Here is a 25362-nt window from a genome sequence, read left to right as displayed (position 1 = left end):
ATCTTAGCCAAACTTATAAACGCGGACTGTCATTTTTCTTAGACAGTAAGCTTGTTTCAGGAAACACAGCTTGTTCATGCATTAGTTCAGACCAAATGTTTCAGTTGGGTTAAAAGGCCAAAAAATTCAAAGTACTTGATTTGAATTTTTATTTTGTCGTAGTGAAAATAAATTTGGTGTTGCACTGCAGGGCCTCTGTGACATTTAGTCAAATTACAGACGTTCGTGTTCTACAGGTTTATTAGAAACAGCGCTTCGCATTTGTAAAAGCAGTAAAATGCACTTTACTTTGCTCTAGCATTCGATACTTCCTGGAATGTGTGTAGCACCGGCTCCCAGCAGCTTCCAAGTACTCCTTAGTCGAGGTGTTCGAAGTTCACTGCGCAAAAGAATGACAAGGAAATGATTAGGCATTAGGAAACATTGAGTTTCCAACAATGAAACAGCGTGAATACTTGAACACACTCGTTGAGACCTGATCATCGTCATCATCATCTTCTTCTTTTTTACCAGCCTATCTACGACCAGTGCAGGGCAAAGGCCTCTCCCATTATTTTCCAATTACCCCAGTCGTGTGCTACCTGCGACCAATTTATCGCTGCAAACTTCTAGTTCCCATTTGACCATCTAACTTTCTGCCGCCCCCAGCAACGCTTGCCTTCTCTAGGGATCCACTCTTAGCGGGGATGCACTCGAGGGATCCACTCTTACCCTTAGTGACGAACGGTTATCTTGTCGCCGCATTACGTCCCTTGCCAACGTCCACTTCCTCCTCTTAATTTCTACTAATATGTCCTTAACACGCGTTTGTAACCTGACCCACTACGCTCTCTTTTTGTCCCTCAATGTTGCACATATCGTCTTCCATTCCAATTTAGGTTGAACCCTCTTAGTGAGCTCCAGGAGGGCAGCATGAAAGGTAGACTACGGGCTCAAAACGAATTTCCACCACTTGAGAGAGAACGGTTCGGACGACCGTTTATTCAGGCGCTCGGGCGAAGGAAAAGCCCCACGCGGTGATGTTATGTTCAGGCGATGATGATGACAGGAGCCAAGAGCTAGTACTGATGATAATGTACAGGTGATGAGGACGTTCTTCTATAAGGTTCACAACACTGGCAGCGTGGTCAGAAAGGCTTACAATATGGCGAGCTCGATTAATCGAATCGTCAAATATTTTATGGGACATTTTTGATTAATTAGAGAGGTCTAGGGCTCCTCAGCATTTTGTCCGCACTCGTGCCGCTCAGAGCATATCTTCCGGTACCGGTGTGCTTGGGAGTATGGTATACGTGTTTTACAATGGCACGGATGCCTGCTGTAGAAGTGAAGATATTCTCGACGGTGAGTGGGCCTTTTGTAGAATCTTGTTGAGACGTTATCTTGGTCAAACGAGCATGAAATCCAAGAAAATGATGGCTTTCGTTTAAATCTGGTAGGTCAGTTTAATTGACGGATGCAGAGCGTTGATTTCTGAGATAATTTCCCGGAGGCTTGCCTAATCATTATTCAAAATGAAGAAGATATCACCGAGATCCGTTTATAAATGATCGGTTTTGAGCAGCATTTTTCAATTAACTGCGTTTTAATGACCCCATAAAGATATTGGCTTATGTAGATGGCAAGTTAATCCCCATGGCTGTGCCGTTGATCGGTAAATGGTGGGTATCGTCGAAATCAAAGTGATCGTACTCAAGGGCGAGGTGGAGGAGGGTTTCCAATGTGCCAGGGGTTACGTACAAGCAGTAAACCGTCACCGTAGCATGAGAGTGCGGTAAGACTGGCAACAGAATTAGGATGGTTAGTATAAAGGAATGTGACGTCCCTGGTGACAAGAGAACTACCGGTTAGGACCTCGAGAAGTGAAACCTGGCGGATAAACTGTCCGGTATCCTTAATCTAAGAGGGATAAGTCTGGGGGATGTTTTTATTTAGGTGGTCAAAAAAATAGATATTTTTTTCTGTGGTTGTTTCATTGGTGCATATTTGAGGGTGACTGCGATTGTTTTCTTTGTGAATTTAGGTAGGAAATAAATATGTTCTCTCAGATTTTCGGGATAGCATCGCTTCATACATTGAAATGTTAAGTTTCCCCTTTCGCAGAAAGGACTTTTGTGTATCCACAGTTTCAGTGCGATATGACAATGTTGGGTCGTTTGTGAGCTTGCGGTAGAATGTCTCGATAGCAAGCGGTCGCTGTCCCTCACTTACCCAATCCTGTTAATATTCACTGCAGCCCCGCCTTTTTTGCAGGTTTTATTACTATGGCAGTAGCCGCACTCAACTCTTCAGTGCTTCGAGCTTGTCCGTCAGGAAGCTGCAGAGGATGGGCAACCGTTCCTCGTAATCAATGATTATGTTTTTTTGCGCGGCCGCAATGTATATTTCCAAGTGCTTATAACGTTGCTCATTCGGTGTCCACATTTTTCCTGAAGGTGCAAGAAGTAATTTTTTGCTTTCAGTGGGACGCCCGTGAAAATATTCCCCTAGGCTCACGTTTCTGTCAAGTTGTTGAGGTCCTGATATAGTTGGAATTCACTGATGTTTCCCGAGAACAGACAGAAGTATAGGCCATTTGACAGTTGCTTGACTTCTAGGGAAGAGAGCCCTGTACTTGAGAAGTTCACAATGCTAGAACCACAGTGTTTCCGCTCAGGCGGAGAGGGCTGTTTATTAGGGGCATTCACTACTGAAGGCTGTTTTTTGAAACATATACAGTCTCCAGTGCACCCCGACCTTCCACCTCGGCAACCGCTGTAGCAGCTTCGGCGTTCCTGCGAATTGAAATTTGCTTCGTACGCCTTTGATTGCATTTTGCATTTCCATAATTTCCCGTCTTTTATTTTGGAATCTTGCTACTTCAGATCATTCCAGATTACAAAGAACTGCCTGTAGCTCAGCTGATCTGAGCTCCTACAGCTTAAGACTACAGCGCTCCGCGAAGTGAACCTGCCACATATTCGACGTAATTGTTCGGTGAACTGTGATGATTTAGTAAAGTCCTCCCAATGATTCAAATACCACGTCTGAGCAGCTTGAGTTAGACAGAAATTGACATTGAGGAGCTCGAGCTAATAGTCCCAGCGATTGAATAAGCACATCCGGTTATAATCTTCAAGCCAACCCTCGATGTCATCTCCACGAAGTCCTGCCAACATCCGGGGGTCTCGCTGCTGGCTGGTGATCATTCACGCTGGGGTGACCGGGCTGGCAGGTACTGACCGGTCTGGCACATACCCGCCGTTTCTTATTCGAGAATGGTTTTGGAACAATATTATATCCGGCTGCAGCGCGGATTGCCCGACACGCTGCTGCGACATGCAGTAAGACATAAACATATTCATGAATCAATGATTGCTGCCAGTGGGAGCACAGGGCTGCACGACAAGACAAAAATATGTGCCTGTACTACTTTGAAACATGTGTGCGTGTGCTTGAACCTACAATTTTACACGCTGTACGTGTCACAGTGACACTGAAAAACTGGCACACTGACAGTAACATATTGCCTCTTCGTTACACACTGCGTAGTAAATACCCTGTGTCGGTATTTCACTTTATAAGCGATATAGTACGCTGCTTGCGCATGAAACGCCATGATTGGGGCAGCCAGAGAGTCTAATCAAAACATTATAACGCCTTTTATCAGTCTGCTCATTTCGTTTGCACTTAAAGAGTTCACTTTGAACAGTACTACCCAATTTTTAAAGGTACTTCTATACGTTTTATTTCAGTTATAGGAGGTGACAGCAGATATACACTTCAACCTTTGGCCTCGCTCTTAATACGCCGGGGTTGTAGTTATATATAAACCGAGGGTTGCAAATAAAATTCATTGCTTGAACAGGTACTACCGTTTCCCTCGCTAGATACGTTTGCGGCTGTTCTACCTCGCCACTGAAGGAGAACTTTCCCACGCAAAGCTCGGGTGCGGCGAACGCCCCGCTTGAATAGAGTAACCGTGACTGTATTTTGCATTAGGCTCATGCTGTTTGCATCCACTTTGATACGCGGCAAACGTGCGTTCTTTGTTTGTATGCAACTGAACCCCATTTTTATCAAATATAAAGAGCACGCATTCTCACAAAGAATTAAAGCCGCTCCACACAATGTGAAGGCTGTCGGAAGTGGAGAGCAGTGATTCAGCATAATGGGATGTACCGCCGTTATCCGCTTACTGCTGCCACCCCATGCAATTCAAATTTCCAGCCTTCGCAGTGCTCACGTGCCCCCTGCCTGAAACTGCGGCAACGGGAGTTCTGTTCTCTTTGTGCTTTTCTTCGCGCACGTTCCGGCGTTGCACTGCCACATTTTGCGTTTACTATCGTTCAAACCAACCCAACTTGCGTCCTTAACTAAAGGAACGCGGCCGCTACCGGTTAATTACGTATATTTTTCCTCAAATGTACCTATTGTTTTCTATGCGCTAGACAACGGAAGATGTACGACAAGCGCCAGCGTTTCAAGAGTTTCGAACGCTTAATACTATATAAGCCTCTTGGCTGTCTAAGCCTCTGGGGTACGCCGCGAACAGCGTTACTTGGATTAGATTTAATGGAATTGGCTACACTGGCCCAGGTTGACCAGCTTCGCGTAGCTCTTGGAGAGCCGTGCTGCGCAAGCGCGAGGATAGAATTGGATTGGATTGGATTGGCTTTGCTTCGATTCGATTGGTGTTTAATTGGATTGTATTGAACACGATTGGATTGGATTTGGATTGGACGATAAGCAGCAGTAGTCATGATTATCAGCTAATCCTAGACAACAAGGAAAGCTAAGAATATCCAGCTGTACCTTAGCTTACGCTACGTATATCCTGGCATAACCAGTTGATTTTCGAAGCCTCTGGGTTACGCCGCGGAGAAGGGACCGTGACAGGCTACACCGTAACGCTGCAGCGATATGCTTGGTCCTAGCGAGCGAGCTATACTCAGGGACAACTTAAGAACGGCACCGGAAGTTGCCGCTGTGCCTTATCACCGTAGCCGGATGTTTCTCCGCGCAACGCAAGTAGGGCGTTACTGGGATTATTTTGAACATGACGTGAGCCATTCCAGTGCTTTTTGGACTTAATATGCTTATAAACGACTCCAGTGACGTCAAACAAACTGCGTGAGACAAGGCAGACGATATCAGGGATTCATAGCAAACCCCTTTCAAAACGCGCGCGCACTGACGTCACGGGTCCGGCGCTTTGGCGTTGTGATACACTACATGAGGTGGTGCCGTTCTTGAGTTGTAACCGACTATAGGACGATAACGCGAGCGCCTAATGTGCTCTGCACTTAAAAAACAAACTTAAAGCCGTTCCATTCAATGTGAAAGCTGTCGGAAGTGCAGGGCAATGACTTGCCATAATGGGCCCTACCACTGTTTTGCGCTTACTGCTGCCACCCCATGCAATTCAAATTTCCCGCCCTCGCAGTGCTCGCGCGCCCCCTGCTTCTAATTGCGCAAGCGGGTGTTCTGTTCCCTTTGTGTTTTTGTCCCCGCACGCCCTGGCGTTGCACTGCCACATTTTTCGCTTCCTATCGTAACAACCAACCTAATGGATGTCCTTAACTAAAAAAACGCGGGCGCTGCCGGTTAATTACGTATATTTATTCCCAAATGTACCTATAGTTTTTTTTGCTCTAAACAACGGGAAGATATATGACAACCGGCAGCGTTTCACGAGTTCCTGACGCCTATGACTATATAAACAGCTTGGATTTCGAAGCCCATGGGACACGCCGCGAACCGCAGCGTTTCCCCGGGGCACCGCCTGGGTGCCCTATGTAATTGGTTCGAGCGAGCAAGCTAGGACGACAAGGCGAGCGCCTAAACTGCTGTGCACTTAATACACGCGGGTGGTTCTACTGCAACTCTAATTGTATATAGACAGAGTTCGTGAAGAGTTTTCCTTTCTCGAAATAAATATATTGCGGAGATCTATACTGTGCAAATAAAGTATAAGGATTCATTTATTTTTTTGCACTATTATGGAGGCCACGGAGAGCCCAATTAGGGGTGGTTCATTAATATAACATTGTGGTGAAGCCTTTGTAAAAAAAAGAATAAAGGAAAAGTGGACCGGAGTGATAATACGGCCATGAACAACCGAACAAAAAATAAAAGAAGGCAGGCATATCGATCCATATCTGAAAATTTATACTAATAAGTGATCGATTCGTCACAAAATATGAAATGTAAGTTTGAATCCTTTCGCACTACCCTTCCGTAACGTTCTGGATAACTGAATAACAGTTATATTTGTTTTCTATTTTTCAGTGCGGGGATGGACGCGTGCGTTGTGTCCCGCGCAAGTAAAAGAAACCTAGCTTACCTCCGCGATAGGGTGACCCCTTTCAGGCCATATATCGCTTTATCGCTTTGCTGTTTCGATAGTTTGACAAGATAAATCAGCTCGCGAGGCGCCTTTTTTGTAAAGTTAGAGCCAAAAGCCTATGTGTAAACAAACAGTCCTCGTAAATTTGAGAACCTTCACGTCATAGCGGACCCTTTAGGCGGAGATGGTCGACCTTCTACATATTCGTCAGAAAATCTGGCATGTAAGTTGTAATCCTTTCACCGTCCTCTTTCCTCAGCTTCCACAGAACCTTTCTACCAAATTTTAACAGTCTAGCACCAATTGTTTTCTTTAACGTTTTTATGCGTGGAGTCACACTCAAGTAAAACAAGCCAATCTAACGTCTGTGACAGGGTGACCCCTTAAAGGCCATACTCGCGTTATCGCGTTATGTTCCGTTAGCTTGGCAAGTTCAATCAGCTGGCTGGGCGAATTTTGGTAAAGTTAGAGGCAAAAGCCAAAATGTAAACAAACAGCCACCGTATCTTCGAAAACCTTCCCGTCATGGTGGGCGCGTTTAGACGGAGCTGAGCGAGTTTTTACATTTTCACGCGAGGAAGGACTTATTACAACTTCGATGGCTTTTTAGCCAGCTGAGCCTGAAGCTCGCTTTTTTTCGGAGCTATACATCTGGGCACTCCAGTGGTTTATCTTTCAAGCGACCAGACGTCAGTGAATCCCATCAGTAAGCCAGTGTGGTAGCTCATTTCTTCAGAACCACGCGTAACAAATTCAAAACCGACAAACACTGCCTAAATACTACTACGGGCACGGGCGGCAATGTCGTCCGCGAAAGACTTCTCTCGCTTCCTCGTTTCTTTTCGTCAGGCTCGGTGTGCCAAACACATGGAGATATAAAGTGCTCCCTGCTACGTAAGTAACCATCATCCCGGATACCTTAGGGGCCATACTAGTTAGGTTCGAACATGCTAGGCAGGTTCATTAGGCCTTCAACAACACTCCGTCACCAGACAAGGATCTGGCGACCCTGGTGTAGTCATTGGCCGCCCCTTCCCTTGACTAACCAACTCAGCTCTCGGGAACAGTCCTCAGCAGCACTATAGCTCTCCACTATAACTCTCCACTACTGCACTAAAGCTGTCCACGGCGGCAGTCCGAACAGCAGAGGGCGCTAAGAATCTCTGGGTTCGGGCAGGCAATCTTTGGAAACCGACCCTAGCAACGTTCAACACACGCACTTTGGCTAGTGAGGGAAGATTAACTTTACTACTAGAGGAGCCCTCGGACATTAAGTGAGATATTGAAGGATTAAGAGAAATTCTAAGGACAGAGAAGGCTTTATTGAGCCCACTAGCGGGCATATTCTACGCCACAGTGAACCCAAACAGAAAAACGAACTTGGGGTGGGACGTTCAATACACAGAGAAGTAGCAAGAAATACGGTGCAGTTTCTCAGCATTAGCGAGAGAGTCGCGGCAGTTGTGAACAAGCTAAATAGGCGATAAAAGAATAAGTAAAGGCCTGTGCACCCAACAGCCAGCTATGCTGATTAAGCTGCAAATAGCTTGTACGACCACGTTGAATCAGCAATGAAGAAGACCGCGATGCATTTTACGATGGTGATGAGAGACTATCGCACAGGTCGGTAAAAAGCAAATGGAGAAAGGTCAGTGGGAAACTTTGGACAACACAACCACAACAGTCAAGGAGATACACTGGTGGGACTTCCAGAGGGAAGTAACCTGAGGTTCATGAACACATCTTTTACGAAGGAAAGCATAGGAAATTGACGTGTAAATGTCCCGATGGTACAAGAACAAATGCAATTGACTTCTTTTTAACGGACACCCCAGGTATTGCGCAAAACGAAGACGCACTAAGTAAGAATCTGACCAGCAATCATAGGTTGGTTAATTCAAGCCAAGTATGAATTTCAAAAGAGAAGGGAGGAAACTCGTTAAAACACAGAAAATCAGTGTGGAGTCAGTCAGAGGCAGACAGCAGAAGTTTAAAATAACTTCAACAAAAATGCTCGCTTCTGAACGGGAAGAACGGTGTAAGTGTAGACAGGGTAAATTAGAGCCTAACATTGGCACTCAATGGATGAGCAGCAGCTGTGGGAGAAGCAACAACTGGGGAACCAACTTGAAAACTAAGTGATTGATATATTTATTGTAGGGTTTAACGCGCCGACGCAACGCAGGTGATGAGGGGCGCTGTAGTGAGGGCTCCGGATTAATTTTGACCACCTGGGGATCTTTAACGTGCTCCGAAATCTCGTACACACTGGCGTTTTCGCTTTTCGCCGCCATCAGAAGAGCGGCCACCGCGGCCGGGAATCGAACCCGCGAACTAGTGCTCAGTAGCACAACGCCTTAGCCACTGAGCCACCGCGGCGGGTGGAAAACGAAGAAAACAGAGGAACTAATTGCCAAGCGTAAGAACATGAAAGTGTAAAGTACGGGCGATCAGATTGAATTAGCCGGGATTTCGAAACTGATTAACACAAGTGGAACAAACTATATTCATGCATATATCATGGCAGTAATGCGGAAAATCTGCTAATACGGGGAAGCTTGCAAGCTAGCCTTCGGCAACGACATGATGTAGGCACGCTGAGGCGAGGAGAGTAACATTACGCTCAAATTGGACGAGACCGTCAAGTTAGCAGAACCATTCTACATCAGGCTGTATGTCAGCTACGATAGTCCAGGGGAAACTACTGAATGTTATAACTGAAATTCTATGCTCCACTAGTAACTAAAGAAGAACTTTGCAAGCTCTCAAAGGCCTGTAAATAAAAAAAAACTGCAGGTTACGGCGGCACAACAGTGGATGTTTTGAAGGAGGGAGCAAATATTGTACTCAAAAACCTTGCTCTAGTAGTTTCAGAATAATTGAAGTGAAAAAACTACCCATATAGTGGAAAAACGCGAACAATATACTGATCCTTAAGACGGGGGATCCCAAGCACCTCAAAAGTTAGAGAACCATCAGCCTACTCTCATTTGCTTACAAGCTGATTACCAAAGTTATAGTTAGCTGCATAGATGACAGCCTGGGTTCCCAACAACCCAGAGGGCAGGCTGTGTTTAGGAAAGCTCACTCAACCATGGATCACTTCCATGTCGTCACTCAAGTGATAAAAAATCCGCCGAATACACTAAACCCTTTTATTTGTCAATTGAGACTATGAGAAAGCGTTTGATTCCGCGCTAACCGCAGCCGTGGTAGAAGCACTAAAAGACCAGGGAATAGAGGAAACCTACACAATACATAAATAATATACAGGAATGCACCGGGCAGGATAACCCTCCACAAGCATAGCGATAACTTCCCGATGCAAAATTGAGTTAGGGAGATATCATTTATCCAAACCTATTCACGGCATGTGTGGAAAAGGTATTTCAAAAGTTTGACTGGGATGACCTAGTATTAACGATTTAACGGATAGCACTTCAGCCACTTGAGGTTTGCGGACGACATGGAACGGACAACATTACTAATAACACTCAGGAGCAGGCAACGAGCTACGTAGATCAGAGAAAAAACTCGATTATGTGATATCCTAGTTCAAATAAAGAAAAAGAAATAGACCTTGGCTGGCCTTGTAGTGAGACAAACCGTCAACCAGCGGACAATTGCATTAACAAAGTGGATACAAAAAGAGAAGTCTAGAAGAAGGCCAACAACACCTCAGAAGGATGAAATACGGAACTTCGGGGGTAAACTGTGGACTCTAGCGGGGCAGCGCAGGAGGTGTTCGTGGTCAATGGGACACTGGTTTGTCGGGCACTTGAACTGAGTAGGCTCCTGCTGCTGCTGCTGCTGATAATGATGATGATGATGATGATGATGAAAATGAAGGTTTCTAAGGAAGCTCGTGAAGTTTCTTTGAAACCTTTTGGTTTTGTGCTACCATATGACAGCCTCGTGCAATCTTTTTTTAACTAAAAATACTATATATATCTATCATCACTTTTAAATGTAACTTCTCGAACGCAGTATTTTCCCCATTTCGTCGAGAGTAGCACGCTTCATGTCTAGGCCCCGAAACTAGCACCTTTCGTCTAATGACATGGAAAGTTTGGAAAAACATTCTTTGTCTTGTTTCCAGAACGATGTGCTTTAAAAAACATGGAAGAGATACAAACTTGGAATGCTGTCCAAAACTTCCGCAGGGACCTTCGATTCCGCGATTGATCGCCGCCTTCGACCGGTATTACTGGCGCATGGTGGTTTACCGGCTGGTCCAGCTGCTCCTGCTGCTCCTGTGGCTCCGGAGGGTCTGGCTGTTGCTGCATTCACGTACATAAACTCGTAAATATATGAATACCTGTGAAACAGGTAATGTAAAAAATGTAGCATTTATGTGGCCTTTTTATGCCTTTTACAACCGCTAATTATAAGGACGCTTACTTCAACGTGCCATAAAATTGTGTCTTCTCTTGTGCTTTTAAAAACTTTAATACCTGTACCTGTCGGTAACTTCACGGCTTTTGGATCTTGGGACAGCAAGCATACAAGCTTTCCTTTGCCCCAGCCTACTGCCTAATAATTTCCGTGCCATACACCAACAACCAATTTCTAGATTACAAATAGTCGTAACAATAGCTTCTTTGCCACATTTTTCCAGTAATTTACGTAGAATATTAACAATGGTAAACTAGAACCAGAAATACCGCAGATATAATGAAAATTCAGTAGTTTAATTATTCTATCTGAGGAGAAATAGTATTCTGACAATTAGGAAATGACTGTTCCACTTGAAAGTGAAAGCGGAATAGATAAATAACGACTTACAGTGTTCTATTTTGTTCAAAATAAAACATGTATTGCTCAGCTTGCCTATAACTAATACATAGGGAAGGATCATATATTTGGTGGGGCACGCAAATGCTACAGCGCTGTTATTCGGAGCCTTAGATTGAGGGTAGAAAAAGATTGGGTTTTTTTTATTTACCACGGGCATTACGAGAGTGAAGTAACACATCAGTTAGGCATTTTCTTGCGTAAATATTTCAGAAGCAACTCCATTATTATTTTTTCATGTCAGGTCACATACATTCAAGGTTTTGTTAGGTGCGAATTGCAAGGGCTTTGAAATACTCCGTAACAGGAACAGACTCTATACAAGTTTCTGACATAAGTATTCGATATATATATATATATATATATATATATATATATATATATATATATATATATATATATAAATATATATATATATATATATATATATATATATATATATATATATATATATATATATATATATATATATATATATATATATATATATATATATATATATATATATATATATATATATATATATATATATATATATATATATATATATATATATATATAGTAAAAAATGGGTATAGCTTCTAACAAAACTGTTTATTGGTCGACGTTTCGATCGGATGCCGATCTTTCTCAAGACAACATAAACAAAATCTTGAAAAAGCACTTCAACATGCTACAACAGAGTGAACGGCTTTCGAAAATCTTCCCCACCCCTCCTCGAGTCGTATACAGGCGCCCCAAAAATATTTCAGATTACCTTGTACACGCCAAACCTGAGAGGGCACCCAAGGGTGGGTGTCGACCATGCGGAAAGGCACGGTGCCGCGTATGTAAACACATGCAGACAACCACGGTGGCAGAAAGCACCAACTCCCATTTCAAGCATCTAATTCACGCGACACTCGACTGCGACTCTTCTAATGTGGTGTACCTTCTTGAGTACGGTGTTTGTGGCATCCAATACATTGGCCAGACGAACACGGCATTCCGCATGCGCTTCAACAACCATCACGCACATGTTCGTTCACTCCCTGATCTACCATTATCACGACATATTAACTTCGAAAACCACCCGTTCGACTCCATCAAAGTCACGCTTTTACAGAGTGGATTTTCTACTACAAGAGAACGCGAACAACGTGAATCTTACATTATTTACAAATTCAATACAGTAAAGGCAGGAATGAATGTTAGCCCGGGCATTATGTCGTCTAAACATGCTGTTGATAATCTCGCTGCAGAATAATCCCCTATTTAAATTGTACGTCTTGGTGTTGTTTAAACAAGTAATCAAGCTATTCTTCCCTTCCTGGGGTTTCCGCACAGGCGGCATATGCCACAAACAACATCGAGGCGCCCGCCGCCGTTTACTCCAGCAAAGGACCCGCGCGACTCCCGCGTGCGGGTAGAGGATTTGTTAAGCGCCCTTCCCCGGGTTCAATGTCAGGGACGACCCCTTCGACTGCCCGGACAGAGTGGAAGAATAGACCTAAGTGTGATGAATGCCGCTCGCCCGTCCTGCCGGTCGGCGGAACCTTGCATGTTTTGAGCCACAGTGCGGAGATCGTACCTACACTCTTAACGAGCCGTCCTATCTGTTTGTAGCGTTGGTGTCACTGAAACATGTGTGCGGCTGCGACCGCTTCCTGTCAACTCTTCCCCTAATGTCAGTGACCATTGGAATTATGTGCCCCCCAGTGATGGTGTGGGAACGCCCCTGTTACTGCTTTGCGCTTTCGCTTCTTGAGCAGAGCGGCCCCCCTCTGAAGCGGGCGCTTCCTGTCACTCTTTCTACAAGCTGACGAACGATGGAGGACAGCGTTTTGAAAAAGTTGTGTACTCCTCTCTCTTTTCTGCATGTTGAGGTTTGTTTTGGTTTTGTGTTTTCTTTCGTTTGTTTTTTTTTCTTCCTCTCTCTCTTTTTTGCAAACCTTCACCTCACCTCGCCGGGAGTGTGTGTTTGTTGCTGCTTTTCTCCCCAAATCCCCCTTCTCTCTTTTGTCGGCGTCGTTGGACGACGAGCGTATAAATACGTGCACAGAAATACGAAATGTTGTCTTGAGAAAGATCGGCATCCTATCGAAACGTCGACCAAGAAACAGTATTCTTAGACGCTATACCCATTTTTTACTATTCTACGGCAACCAAAGACAGCCCTTCTCCTCTATATATATATATATATATATATATATATATATATATATATATATATATATATATATATATATATATATATATATATATATATATATAAAAAATAAGGGTTGGCAGTCAAGAAAACCTCGGAAAGCAAAGGGGAGGTTGTGGTGGGTGATAGAAACAGATGAAGAAATATTTGAGTAAGAAAGAAATTGGTGAAAAAATGCCCGGCGGGTGGAATCCGAACCCACGACCTCCAGAATACCGGTCTGGTGCGATATATATATATATATATATATATATATATATATATATATATATATATATATATATATATATATATATATATATCATCATCACCAGCCTATCTACGCCCACTGCAGGGCAAAGGCCTCTCCCATTATTCTCCAATTGCCTCGGTCCTGTGCCAGCTGTGACCAATTTATCCCCGCAAACGTCTTGATCTCATCTGCCCATCTAACGTTCTGCCGCCCCCTGCAACGCTTGCCTTCTCTAGGGATCCACTCTGTTACCCTTAAAGGAGCCATGAAGAGAAAACAAAAGTTTGTGTTATTCGAAAGATTAGGTGTTTCATAGTACCCCAAGCGCTTTCCCGGAAGCAAATGATGCTTTATTCACTGAGAAATAAGGCAATTTAAGCCAAAATTTTAAATCTCCCGCTAAAATTGCACATTTCGTCACGTGAACAATGGCGTCACATGAGCCGGTCCATGAAACAGATACTTAGTATGTCGACTCCATATAGCACCCACACGCGGGAGTCGACCGAGACGGCGGCCATTTTAAAAATACTAGTAAAACCTAGTGCACCCGCAGCCCTAGTCATGGAATCGCCTGATCCGAAGAACAAAACTCTCGCCGAGGAGCTCGGGCTTGCATTTAACAACCTCACACCACTTGAACGCTCAATGCTTCCAAGTGCACGAGCGGCAAGAGTTGTGGGATACGCGGTGGGCGGGAAAGCGACCATTCCGCGATAGCCACAACAGACGAACGCCCAGCCGTCGGCACCGCTGCCTCGTCAGCCCCGTCGCGACGGACGAATACAGACTGGTACGTATGTGCCGTATTTTCAATTTCTAGCAGTATCGCTTATGCCAGTTGGCCGGTGTCGTGTATGGAAAGCCGTTCGCTCGAGCTCTCTGCTCCGACCAGAAAGATTCGAGCGTCAATGCGCGGTGTGTACGGCAATTTTTTTCCCCAAGGTCAGAGCGCTTTGACGAAGTCGGCGACGAGCGCCAGCATGTCCGGGTCCCTGCCGTAATCACTTCCTCGGAGATAAAGCGAGAACACTCGTACTTCCTTTAGCTCTCTTTCTCCTCCGTTTGCAAAGTTCACAAAACGAAGCCACTTGCTTCGCCGAGGTTCGTCGTTAGGCAGCACATGAAAGGAGATCTCACCGGCGGGGATGTCGCACTCCCTCGACGATTGGCCCGTACTACATGGGCATTTGAAAACAAAGCAACGAAATTTCATTGTAAAGTACTCGAACAAACTGAAGTTTTCAGTGGTTGTAAACTGTAAACGAGCTCGTAACGATAGCAGCAAGCCAACACAACCTCCATACCGAAACCTGTGCGACGAGTGGCACTATCTCGTTGCTGCTCTGTGTTCCTTACTCCCCTTGTTTCTATTTTTACCTTTGCTGGTTGGCGATATGACGGCCAATCTCCTGTGAACTGTGAAGAGATTACGATACCAAGCAACATCGCGGCTGTGCGTGCTGGGATGGTTCGTTGGCCCCGAAGAGCCTTGAACCCGAAAATTCGTCTGCGCGACGGTGGCAACGGCGGGATGTCGAGCTCGGCCAACGGTAGTTTCGTACGCATTGGCATACACGCTTGCGTGTTCGTTCGGAACTTCAACCGTTACTCCACCGTTCTTTGTCATAAAAAGAATGTGCAGTATGTTTCACGGGCATTTAGCTCGCTATGCAAACTGTAAGCCCTGCCTAACATGAGTTTGCTTTTGCCGGCCTCCGCCAATCGCAGAGCATTCTCAAGTGATATCATAGGTTCTGTTGCGGAAAATGAGCTGGTGGGTCGCATGGTCATTTCCTTTTTTCCTAATTATGTAGCTTATTTGAGCGAAGTTTGCGTTATGAGTGGTGTCGTTATGGTTCAAACGAGCCAATCTTTCGGATGAACCAAACTTGTGTTTTCTCTTCATGGCTTCTTTAATGACCAGCGGTTATTTTGCCTTCGCATTACATGCCCTGCCCACGTCCATTTCTTCTTCTTAATTTCTACTAATATATCTTTAACACCCGTTTGCTCCCTAACCCACTCCGCTCTCTCCTTGTCCCTTAATGTTACACCTATCATTTTCCGCTCCATTGCCCGCTGAGTAGTTCTCAATTTAAGTTGAACCCTATTAGTGAGCCTCCAAGTTTCTGCCCCGTAGGTGAGTACCAGTAAGATGCAGCTGTCATACACTTTCTTCTTCAGCGACAATGGTAGGCTGCTATTCATTATCTGAGAATGTCTGCCATATGCACCCCACCCCATTCTGATCCTTCTAATTATCTCTGCCTCATGGTTGGGATTTGGGGTCACAACTTGGCCTAAGTAGATATATTCGCTTACCACTTCCACTGCCTCGCCACCTATCTCAAACCGCTGTGCTGTCCCGAGGTTATTGATCATTACTTTAGTTTTCTGCATATTAATTTTCAGGCCCACGGTTCTACTCTGTTCGCCCAGTGCGGAAAGCATGCTTTGCAATTCGTCCCCCGAGTTACTTAGCAAGGCAACGTCATCAGCAAATCTGAGGTTACTGAGGTATTCTCCATTAACCCTTACTCCCACCTGTTCCCAATCCAACGTTCTGAATACTTCTTGTAAATATGCTGTGAATAGCATTGGAGAGATTGTGTCTCCTTGTCTGACACCCTTCCTTATAGGTATTTTACTGCTCTCCCTATGGAGGATGATCGTAGCTGTAGACCCATTGTAGATATCCTCTAGTATTCTTACATAATGCTCATATACCCCCTGGTTCCGTAGTGCCTGAATGACTGCTAGGGTTTCGACCGAGTCAAATGCTTTCTCATAATCCATGAAGGCTATATATAGGGGTTCAGTATACTCAGCGCACTTCTCTATCACCTGATTGATCGTGTGAATATGGTTCATTGTTGAATAACCTTTACGAAACCCTGCTTGTTCTTTAGGTTGACTGAAATCTAAGGTTGCAGAAATTCGGTTAGCGATTACCTTGGTAAATACCTTGTATACGACTGACAGTAAGCTGATCGGCCTGTAATTTTTCAAGTCCTTCATGTCACCTTTCTTATGGATTAGGATGATGTTCGCGTTCTTCCAAGATTCCGGTACCATTGCGTTCATTAGGCATTGCGTATACAGGTTTGCCAGTTTTTCAAGGACAATTTCTCCGCCATCCTTCAAGAGGTCTGCTGTTATCTGATCCTCACCAGGTGCTTTGCCCCTTTCATTTCTTTCAAAGCCTTCCTTATATATATATATATATATATATAGAGAGAGAGAGAGAGAGAGAGAGAGAGATCATGAGGTTCGATGGGCCAGTATAAAAATAGTGAAAGAAGTCGACTGACACGTTTCCCGTTTTTGTTGCCAACAGTTTCGGAGTTAGAAACTCCTTCTTCAGGGCTGTATTTTAATTTCTCACATTGCGCCTTTTTAAAAAAACTTCTGTAAGGGAGGGTTACTTCCCTCATCCCTGCAGGAGAGGTCGCGGGTGAGGGGTGTTTCAAACAGTTTGAGCAAGTGAGGCATTCCGATTGGCTAGAAAGGTGGAAGGTGAGGGAAGGGGAAAGAACACGGACGAAAAGGCAGCACGAAAACACGTAACAAGAGGCACACAAGCAAACACAAGATCAAAAACAAGAGTGAGTCCTGCGAGCTCCGCAAATGGTGTAACAGTAGTCAGCAGGAAGAGAAAAGGAGCAAATTAAAAAAAAAGAAAAGAAAAAAAGGTGGGCGATGAAGGGAGACGGACAAAAGATGGCGGCACAGGCATAGATCTTCGATTCGGTCAAACTGCGAGGTCGCATGCATGCACGGCCCGCCAAGTCAACACATGGTCCCCGCGCCATACTCGGAATTTCCTGTCCCATTTTCGGTTTTGTTTTGGCAACTCCCTCGGTTTTGGCAACTCCCTCACGACCACCGTCTACAAAAAACCCACGAATCGCGAACAGTACCTGCATTTTGACAGCAACCACCCACGACATTGTAAAGTTGGAATACCATACTCGCAGGCATACAGATACCGCCGAATCTGTTCTGATGTCCAAGAATTTGACAGAAACTCGCAAAATCTAAAGAACATCCTTCGGAATCAGAATTACCCAGAAAATATAATTGATGACGCAATCAACCGGGCCCGCCAAACAGACCGCCAGTCAGCATTGTCAAAAGCCAATTCACAAAAAAAGGAAACACCCCAGACCAACCTGATATTAACATACGGTGCGAACATGCCACGAGTAAACAACATACTGAGCAAGCATTTCAACATGATCAGACAGAGTGAGCACCTGTCAGCTATCTTCCCCGAACCACCCCGTGTAGTGTATCGTAAAGACAAGAACTTAAGAGATGTGCTTGTTAAAGGGACACTGAAGTGATTTGTAAACATTGCGGGATTACTAGCGCAAATTGTAGTTCTGAGTCTGTAGGCATTGTTTCGACAACTCTGGCCGCGTTTACGCGAATTTATTTAGTAGAAAAATCAATTCGAAAATGCTGTACTCCTCTCTTTACGCTCGCCCATTTTCTGTGGCGTTTTCGTGTGACGTCAGCAGGAGATGAGCTGGAAAATGGCTGCGCTACTGCACGGTTCACCGACCAGCCGACCTACCGATCGAGTCAGTCGGCCCAGCGTTTCGTCCGCCGGCCGCCGACGGGTCGTCGCTATTCGCTCGCTCAATTGAAACTAAATTACAACACCTTTGTTAATGAAAGAATGTGCCTTTCCTTACTTTGTTAGTTTGTACACTGTGTCAAACTCGGAGTCCGGGTCGCTCCACACAAGCGCTGCACAAGTGCACATGCGACGCTTCGCTGACTTTACGCTAGTAGGAAAATCTAAGGCCAATTGAAGGCGGGAGAAGAGTCAGCGAAGTCAATATAGGTACTAAGAAAATAATATCACCTGAAACTTTTACCGTACAGCGCAAAACTAGGGAGCAGGACGCACTTTTTGCGCCTGGTAAACAAGCACAACGGTCAGCAGCACGACCGCACATCTGCGAACGCTTTTCCGCCAAAGAAATGCAATTGCTAGACGTGAGATATTGTGGAAGTATGGGGGACACTTACTGCAGGAGTGATATACAACAAATAGTCACATAAAGTACTTAAAATGCTTAAAATAAATAAAAGTGTAAACTGGTCATACATTATAAACCTTATATATCCAAACCAGCCAGCGCCGGCTCGTGGCCTAGCGGTCTGAGGCGCTGGAATTAGTTTTGAAAGTCGGAAGTTCGAATCCCCGAGGGCACATGTATTTTTTTTTGTAAGTTGATTTTTTCGTATGCGGCCGATCTTTTCTGAACTGAGTTACAATTTTTGGGCCGTAACGTTCACTGCTCCACGAGCGAGATCGCAGAACGCGCGCATACTGACAATGACGCGCTAGCGAGTTCTCGTTGGCGTGCTGTTGCCACAAGCACCGACTGCTTGCGGGCAGTGGGCCCAGGCCTGAATCAGCACACCCTTGGCCTGGTGCGAACTAGCTTTTTACGAACAGACATGAGTGAGGCAAGCTACGATTATGCGGGAAAAGCGCATGGCATTTGAGAGTCTGCGGTGACGCGGAGGGCGTTCATCCACTGCGTAGGCCTCGCCTAGTGATTTATACGACTCCAAGCCGCCCTGGGAGGTTTATCTTAGACATTTGACAGCCGACAACATGGCAAAAGCGCGGTACGGCGATAATTGAGAAATCGAGAATACCCATCCAACCACGCCATCAGATGTCAAGCATGTTGTTTTACAGAACCGAAACCGAAACCGAAACTTTTGATTGCTAACCTTGGGCATCGTCCAATCAGGGTGCCCCCCTCCTGACGTCACAGCCTTTAGTTGGTGCGGCAGCCGCAAACCGCGCATAGCAGTTTTTCTTCTTTTGCGCTTTGTAAATTAATTACCGATTTGTCAACCAGATAAACGATGAGTAGTGTGTTAATTTGAGCCAGTCTACACAGTGCAAGCAAAAACGGGAGCTTGACAAATTCACTTCAGTGTCCCTTTAAGGCTAAAATTGGGATCCCGAAACAACACTCAGGCTGCCGCCCATGCGGGAAAACGCGCAGCAATATCTGTCCCCTCATCACCCCAACCGACACGGCAAAATCTAACTTTTCCAAATTTTCCTTCCGAATAAAAGAAAGCCTCAACTGTGATTCAAGTAACGTCGTATACAGCCTGCACTGCGAAATGTGTGGCAAGGACTATATTGGCCAGACCGAGAATGCATTCCGACTCAGATTCAACAACCACAAATCCCACGTCACCTCACAGCCGGATCTTCCATTTTCCAAACATATGCGCCTGCCGGACCATTCCATTGAGCATATCAGAATCACTCTCCTGCAGTCCGGCTTCCGCTCTTCCCTCGAACGCGAGCAGAGGGAGTCCTACTTTATACATAAATTCCAGGCATTCACCCATGGCATCAATGACGACCCGGGCCGCCTCTCATTCTTAAGACAAAAAGCTGCGCCTTAGACGGAAATATCGGGACCTTGCGGGCATTGGAGGGGGTGAGCGCGGAACCGGGACCATACATACAACTTAAAAAGAAAGCAAGAAGGAAAAAAGGAAACCCCGAATTGGGACCAAGTCAAGCAAAACAAACCCTCTCGCCCCCCCCCCCCCTTCCCCGCCCGTTCGGCAACCACCACCGTCTCATCAGTGACCTTGAACAGCTGTGAGCGCGCCTCGCGGGCCCGCCGACGCACGGCGGCCTGAATTATGACCGCCGCACCACTGATAGACAAACAGCCGAAGAATGCGCCGCAAACAAAACCAAATCCCAGTGTTACTTGTTCCGCGGCTCGCTGGCCGCGTAGCAAGGCTTTGCCGCACCACTCGGTTTCGTCGAAGTGGCGCCAAGACCAGAGCTGCTGTAGGTTTAACCAGTAATAAAACAAAACCGAAAATGGGACAGGAAATTCCGAGTATGGCGCGGGGACCATGTGTTGACTCGGCGGGCCGTGCATGCATGCGACCTCGCAGTTTGACCGAATCGAAGATCTATGCCTGTGCCGCCATCTTATGTCCATCTCCCTTCATCCCCCCCCCCTTTTTTTCTTTTCTTTTTTTTTAATTTGCTCCTTTTCTCTTCCTGCTGACTACTGTTACACCATTTGCGGAGCTCGCAGGACTCACTCTTGTTTTTGATCTTGTGTTTGCTTGTGTGCCTCTTGTTACGTGTTTTCGTGCTGCCTTTCCGTCCGTGTTCTTTCCCCTTCCCTCACCTTCCACCTTTCTAGCCAATCGGAATGCCTCACTTGCTCAAACTGTTTGAAACACCCCTCACCCGCGACCTCTCCTGCAGGGATGAGGGAAGTAACCCTCCCTCACAGAAGTTTTTGTATAAAGGCGCAATGTGAGAAATTAAAATACAGCCCTGAAGAAGGAGTTTTTAACTCCGAAACTGTTGGCAACAAAAACGGGAAAAGTGTCAGTCGACGTCTTTCACTATATATATATATATATATATATATATATATATATATATATATATATATATACATATATATATATATATATATATATATATATATATGATTCGGAAATGGGGGCTCGTTAACAAATACAGAAAGAAATGCCGGCAGTCTACAATGCCAAAGGAGGCATAGGGGAATGTTTAGACTATGTTTTAAACCGTTAGTGATATTATATAGTTTTTTTATTAATTTACTTAGAAAGAAAGAAAAACACGCGCCTAGAGTGGGGACCGAACCCCACTTTCTTTCTTTCTACGTAAAAAATAAAAATATATATATAATATCACTAACGGTCAAAAAAATAGTCTAACCATTCCCCTATGCCTCCTTTCGCGTTGTAGACGGCCGGCATTTCTTTCTGTATATAAATATATATATATATATATATATATATATATTTATATATATATATATATATATAGAATAAATTAAGAGTCGGATACACAGCAAGAACAATAACAAAGAACGTTTACTTACGTGGCGGCAACGGGACGTGCCTTCATCAGTGTACAGTTACATGATTTTGCTACATGATTACAGGACACCAAAATCATGTAACTGTACCCTGGTGAGGGCAAGTCCCTTTGCCGCTGCGTAAGTAAACGTTCTTTGTTATTGTACTTACTGGGTATCCGACTCTTTACTTACTCTATTTTTGTGCCCTTTGTGAGATTTATCTTTCTCTAGACTTTATATATATATATATATATATATATATATATATATATATATATATATATATATATATATCACATCCTATATATATATATATATATATATATACATATATATATATATGTATATATATAGATATATATATATATATATATATATATATATTAATATTAGGGCGGAATTTTGGAAATAAAGTCTCCGAAGAGCGTATTTCTACTTTGTGCGTATTCCCGCAGCAACTAAGTACTCTACTTCTCGACTATATATATATATATATATATATATATATATATATATATATATATATATATATATATATATATATATATATATATATATATATATATATTGTAAAGGGGAATAGCAGTCACAATGGTAGTTGATCGTGGGGGTTTATTTGAGGCGTAGCGTAAGGCAACGGGCCGAGCGTAGGTCCAGCCGGTATCAGCTCGTGAGCGTGAACGTCCGAGTCGGGCCTTCGTCGTCTTCATGATAATCCTCAGGGCATACCCGATCGGGCAAATGGCGCTTCGGCATCTAATATTGTTGTGCAGCGTTAACTCTTCTCGTTACAATTGCCCCCGGTGCAAAAGGAGCCATCCTGGCTACTCAAGGGCCCGACAAAACTAGAGGGTCGTAGTATGGCTTTAACCGATCCACGTGAACAATTTCGCGCCCTCGGCAGCGATTATCTGTAGTTTGTGCAACTGGTTCCACAAGGTAATTGACGGGCGAAGTCCGCTCAATGACTCTGTACGGGCCATGGTACTTTGTGGTCTGTTTTGGGGAGAGACCGGGTGTTGAGCAGGGCACCCAAAGCCACACAAGGGAGCCGGGATCAAAACTGCGATCTTTGACGCATTCGTCGTGACGATGCTTTTGGCGCTGCTGATCGGTCGATGTAAACGAACGGGCCAGTCGACGGCATTCCTCGGCGCGACGAGCAAGGTCTGAAATCGGCGTAAATTCTGTTGCGTCGGGCTTGTAGGGGAGTATCGTGTCGATTGTGCAGGACGGCTCTCGCCCATACAACAAGAAAAACGGCGAGAATCCCGTGGTCGTCTGCGTTGCCGTATTGTAAGCAAATGTTACAAACGGGAGTGCGAGGTCCCACTTCGATTGGTTGGCAGACACGTACATTGAGAGCATGTCACCAAGGGTGCGATTGAAGCGTTCCGTGATCCCGTTCGTTTGTGGATGGTATGATGTGGTAGTCCGATGAACGACGTGGCACTCAGAGAGCAGTGCTTCAATAACCTCAGACAAGAAAACCCGCCCTCGGTCACTGAGAAGCTCCTGAGGTGCCCCGTGTCGAAGAACAAAGCGGCGAAGCAGGAAAGACGCTACGTCGCGAGCCGTGGCGGCCGGAAGAGCATCTGTTTCGGCGTACCGAGTAAGGTGATCCACGGCGACAATGATCCATCGGTTTCCGGCTGCAGTAGACGGAAGTGGGCCATACAGGTCGATGCCCACACGTTCGAATGGCTTTGCTGGGCATGGTAGTGGCTGCAAAGGACCGGCGAGGCGGGGCGGCGGCGATTTTCGGCGTTGACATTCAGGGCAAGAGCGCACGTACTTGCGCACGAAGGTATACATGCCACGCCAGTAGTATCGCAAGCGAAGACGCTCATAGGTCTTTAGTACGCCAGCATGACCGCAACTTGGATCAGCGTGAAATGAGGTGCATATGTCGCTGCGCAAATGACGGGGTATCACCAGCAGCCACTTTCGGCCGTCGGAGCAGTAGTTGCGGCGGTAGAGTAGCTCGTCACGGAGGGCAAAGTGAGAAACCTGCCGGCGTAGGGCCCGAGATCCCCCGGCAGGCGATGTACCGGAGAGCATCTCAATAAGAGAAGCAATCCACGGGTCCTTGCGTTGCTCGGTTGACATGTTGCTGACTGCAAGAGGCGACAGACGTAAGTCACTGCCACTTGAGGCCAGGCAGGAAACTTCAGCAGGCACTGGTGAGCGTGAAAGAGCATCAGCGTCAGAGTGCTTGCGACCTGAACGGTAAATGACCCGGATGTCGTATTCTTGCAGTCGAAGAGCCCACCGACCAAGACGACCCGATGGATCCTTGAGGGATGAGAGCCAACAGAGTGCATGATGATCGGTGACGACATCGAATGGGCGACCATATAAGTACGGGCGGAACTTGCCCAGTGCCCAAATTATCGCCAAGCACTCCTTCTCTGTTACAATATATATATATATATATATATATAGATTGCGAGAAGGGCTGTCTTTGGTTGCCGTAGCAAATAGTAAAAAATGAGTATAGCTTCTAACAAAACTGTTTATTGGTCGACGTTTCGATCGGATGCCGTCTTGAGAAAGATCGGCATCCGATCGAAACGTCGACCAATAAACAGTTTTGGTAGAAGCTATACTCATTTTTTACTATATATATATATATATATATATATATTGAAGAGGTGTTCATTGGCAGGGAATGATAGCGTTCCAGGTGACGGTATTCATGTAGGCACTGAGAGGACTAGCCGGAGCGATGATTACGATGCAGCGAGCTATCAGAGATCGTGGCGCGTTCTCCACGGGGCCGGTGCTATCTCCTCGTCGTCTTCACAGTCCCCATTCACTACATACCCATTATTGCCCATGGACACCGTATCAGAGCATACTGTTGGGTATGAGGATCCCACCGCTGCCACCACTGTTGGGTATGAGGATCCCACCGCTGCCACCACTGTTGGGAATGACGATCCCACCGCTGCCGTCAGGTTGGGAATGACCATCCCAGGGCGGTCGCCAAGGTTGTGACTCCCATCCAGCTCGTCACCGATGTTGGGACTGGGCCCTCTCACCGCAGCCTCCAACTGTTGCGACTGGCCATCCGAGCGCAGTCAGAGGTGCAGCGACGTTGCCTTGCTCCGTCCGCTATCGACGCGGCGCAGAGCAGAGCGAAGAAGTTCTCGAGCCGACGAAAACTTAAAGTAACATTTATATACAGTATGTACAGGGTAAGCAAACGTTACATGACTCGCACAAAGGCGACAGCACCCTTTTCACTCGGTGCTTCCGAAGAGACTGGTGCCGGAGAGAAGCCGCCGAGGAATGCCGACGATGAGAGCCTCCGGGCTTCTTTTATAGCCCGGGAAGTTCGTTGTGGCCCCAAGAAGTTCCAAAAGCTCCAATCAGGGCTCTCGCTGCCTGAAGTTTGAATTCCGACGAATGGTAGCGAAGCGGTGAGTCAGCTGCGCAGCCACTGGGGAAAGGGAGGGCGATGCGCCCGCCGTCTCCGTGACCTCGCCTCCGGGCGTAGCGACATGCCCTTGTTTGGTCGTTCTCCGATGCGGGATTCGGCCGTGCCGCAGCGTTCTGGGATGCGGGATTCGGCCGCGCCGCAGCGTTCCGAGATGCAGGATTCGGCCGCGCCGCAGCGTCGAAAGGGAGATGCGTGACTCAGCCTCGCTGTCGGCGCGTCGCCTCGTGCAACGCCTTTGTGCCAGGCGCTCTGGCACAACAGCACCCCCGCCGCCAGACAATGCGCCGTGAAGACGAGCTGCCTCCACGTGGCTCGGATGCTGGGCGCGCTCGTTCGCCAGGCTCATCCAGGGACACCTCCAGTGCCCCAGGAAAAGGCCGGCTCCACCAAGTTCCTCTCCTTGAACAGGTACCGCCTGCCAGGTCCGGATCACAGGTACCTCGCCGTGCTGCCCAGGTG

The 25362-nt window shown here is 45.9% G+C and overlaps 1 protein-coding gene across 2 annotated transcripts in view; it reads right to left on the bottom strand.

Annotated features, from left to right (window-relative positions):
- Nucleotides 1-222: 222 nt before the first annotated feature.
- LOC144141484 (uncharacterized) overlaps nt 223-25362 on the bottom strand; it is a 94648-nt gene continuing 69508 nt past the window's right edge. For both annotated transcript variants that reach the window (XM_077673039.1, XM_077673040.1), the window contains 2 exons: nt 10465-10608; nt 223-379 (listed from right to left, as the gene is read on the bottom strand). In XM_077673039.1, the coding sequence (XP_077529165.1) occupies nt 357-379; nt 10465-10608 (167 nt within the window). In that variant the 3' untranslated portion in view covers nt 223-356. The remainder of the gene's footprint in view (nt 380-10464; nt 10609-25362) is intronic.

Source organism: Haemaphysalis longicornis, unplaced genomic scaffold, assembly GCF_048455015.1.
Source record: "Haemaphysalis longicornis isolate Haplotype H1 unplaced genomic scaffold, Haemaphysalis longicornis Haplotype H1 scaffold_6, whole genome shotgun sequence".
Taxonomy (NCBI): domain Eukaryota; kingdom Metazoa; phylum Arthropoda; class Arachnida; order Ixodida; family Ixodidae; genus Haemaphysalis; species Haemaphysalis longicornis.
The sequence above is the reverse complement of the archived record's forward strand: the minus strand, read 5'-3'. Positions and strand labels throughout refer to the sequence as shown.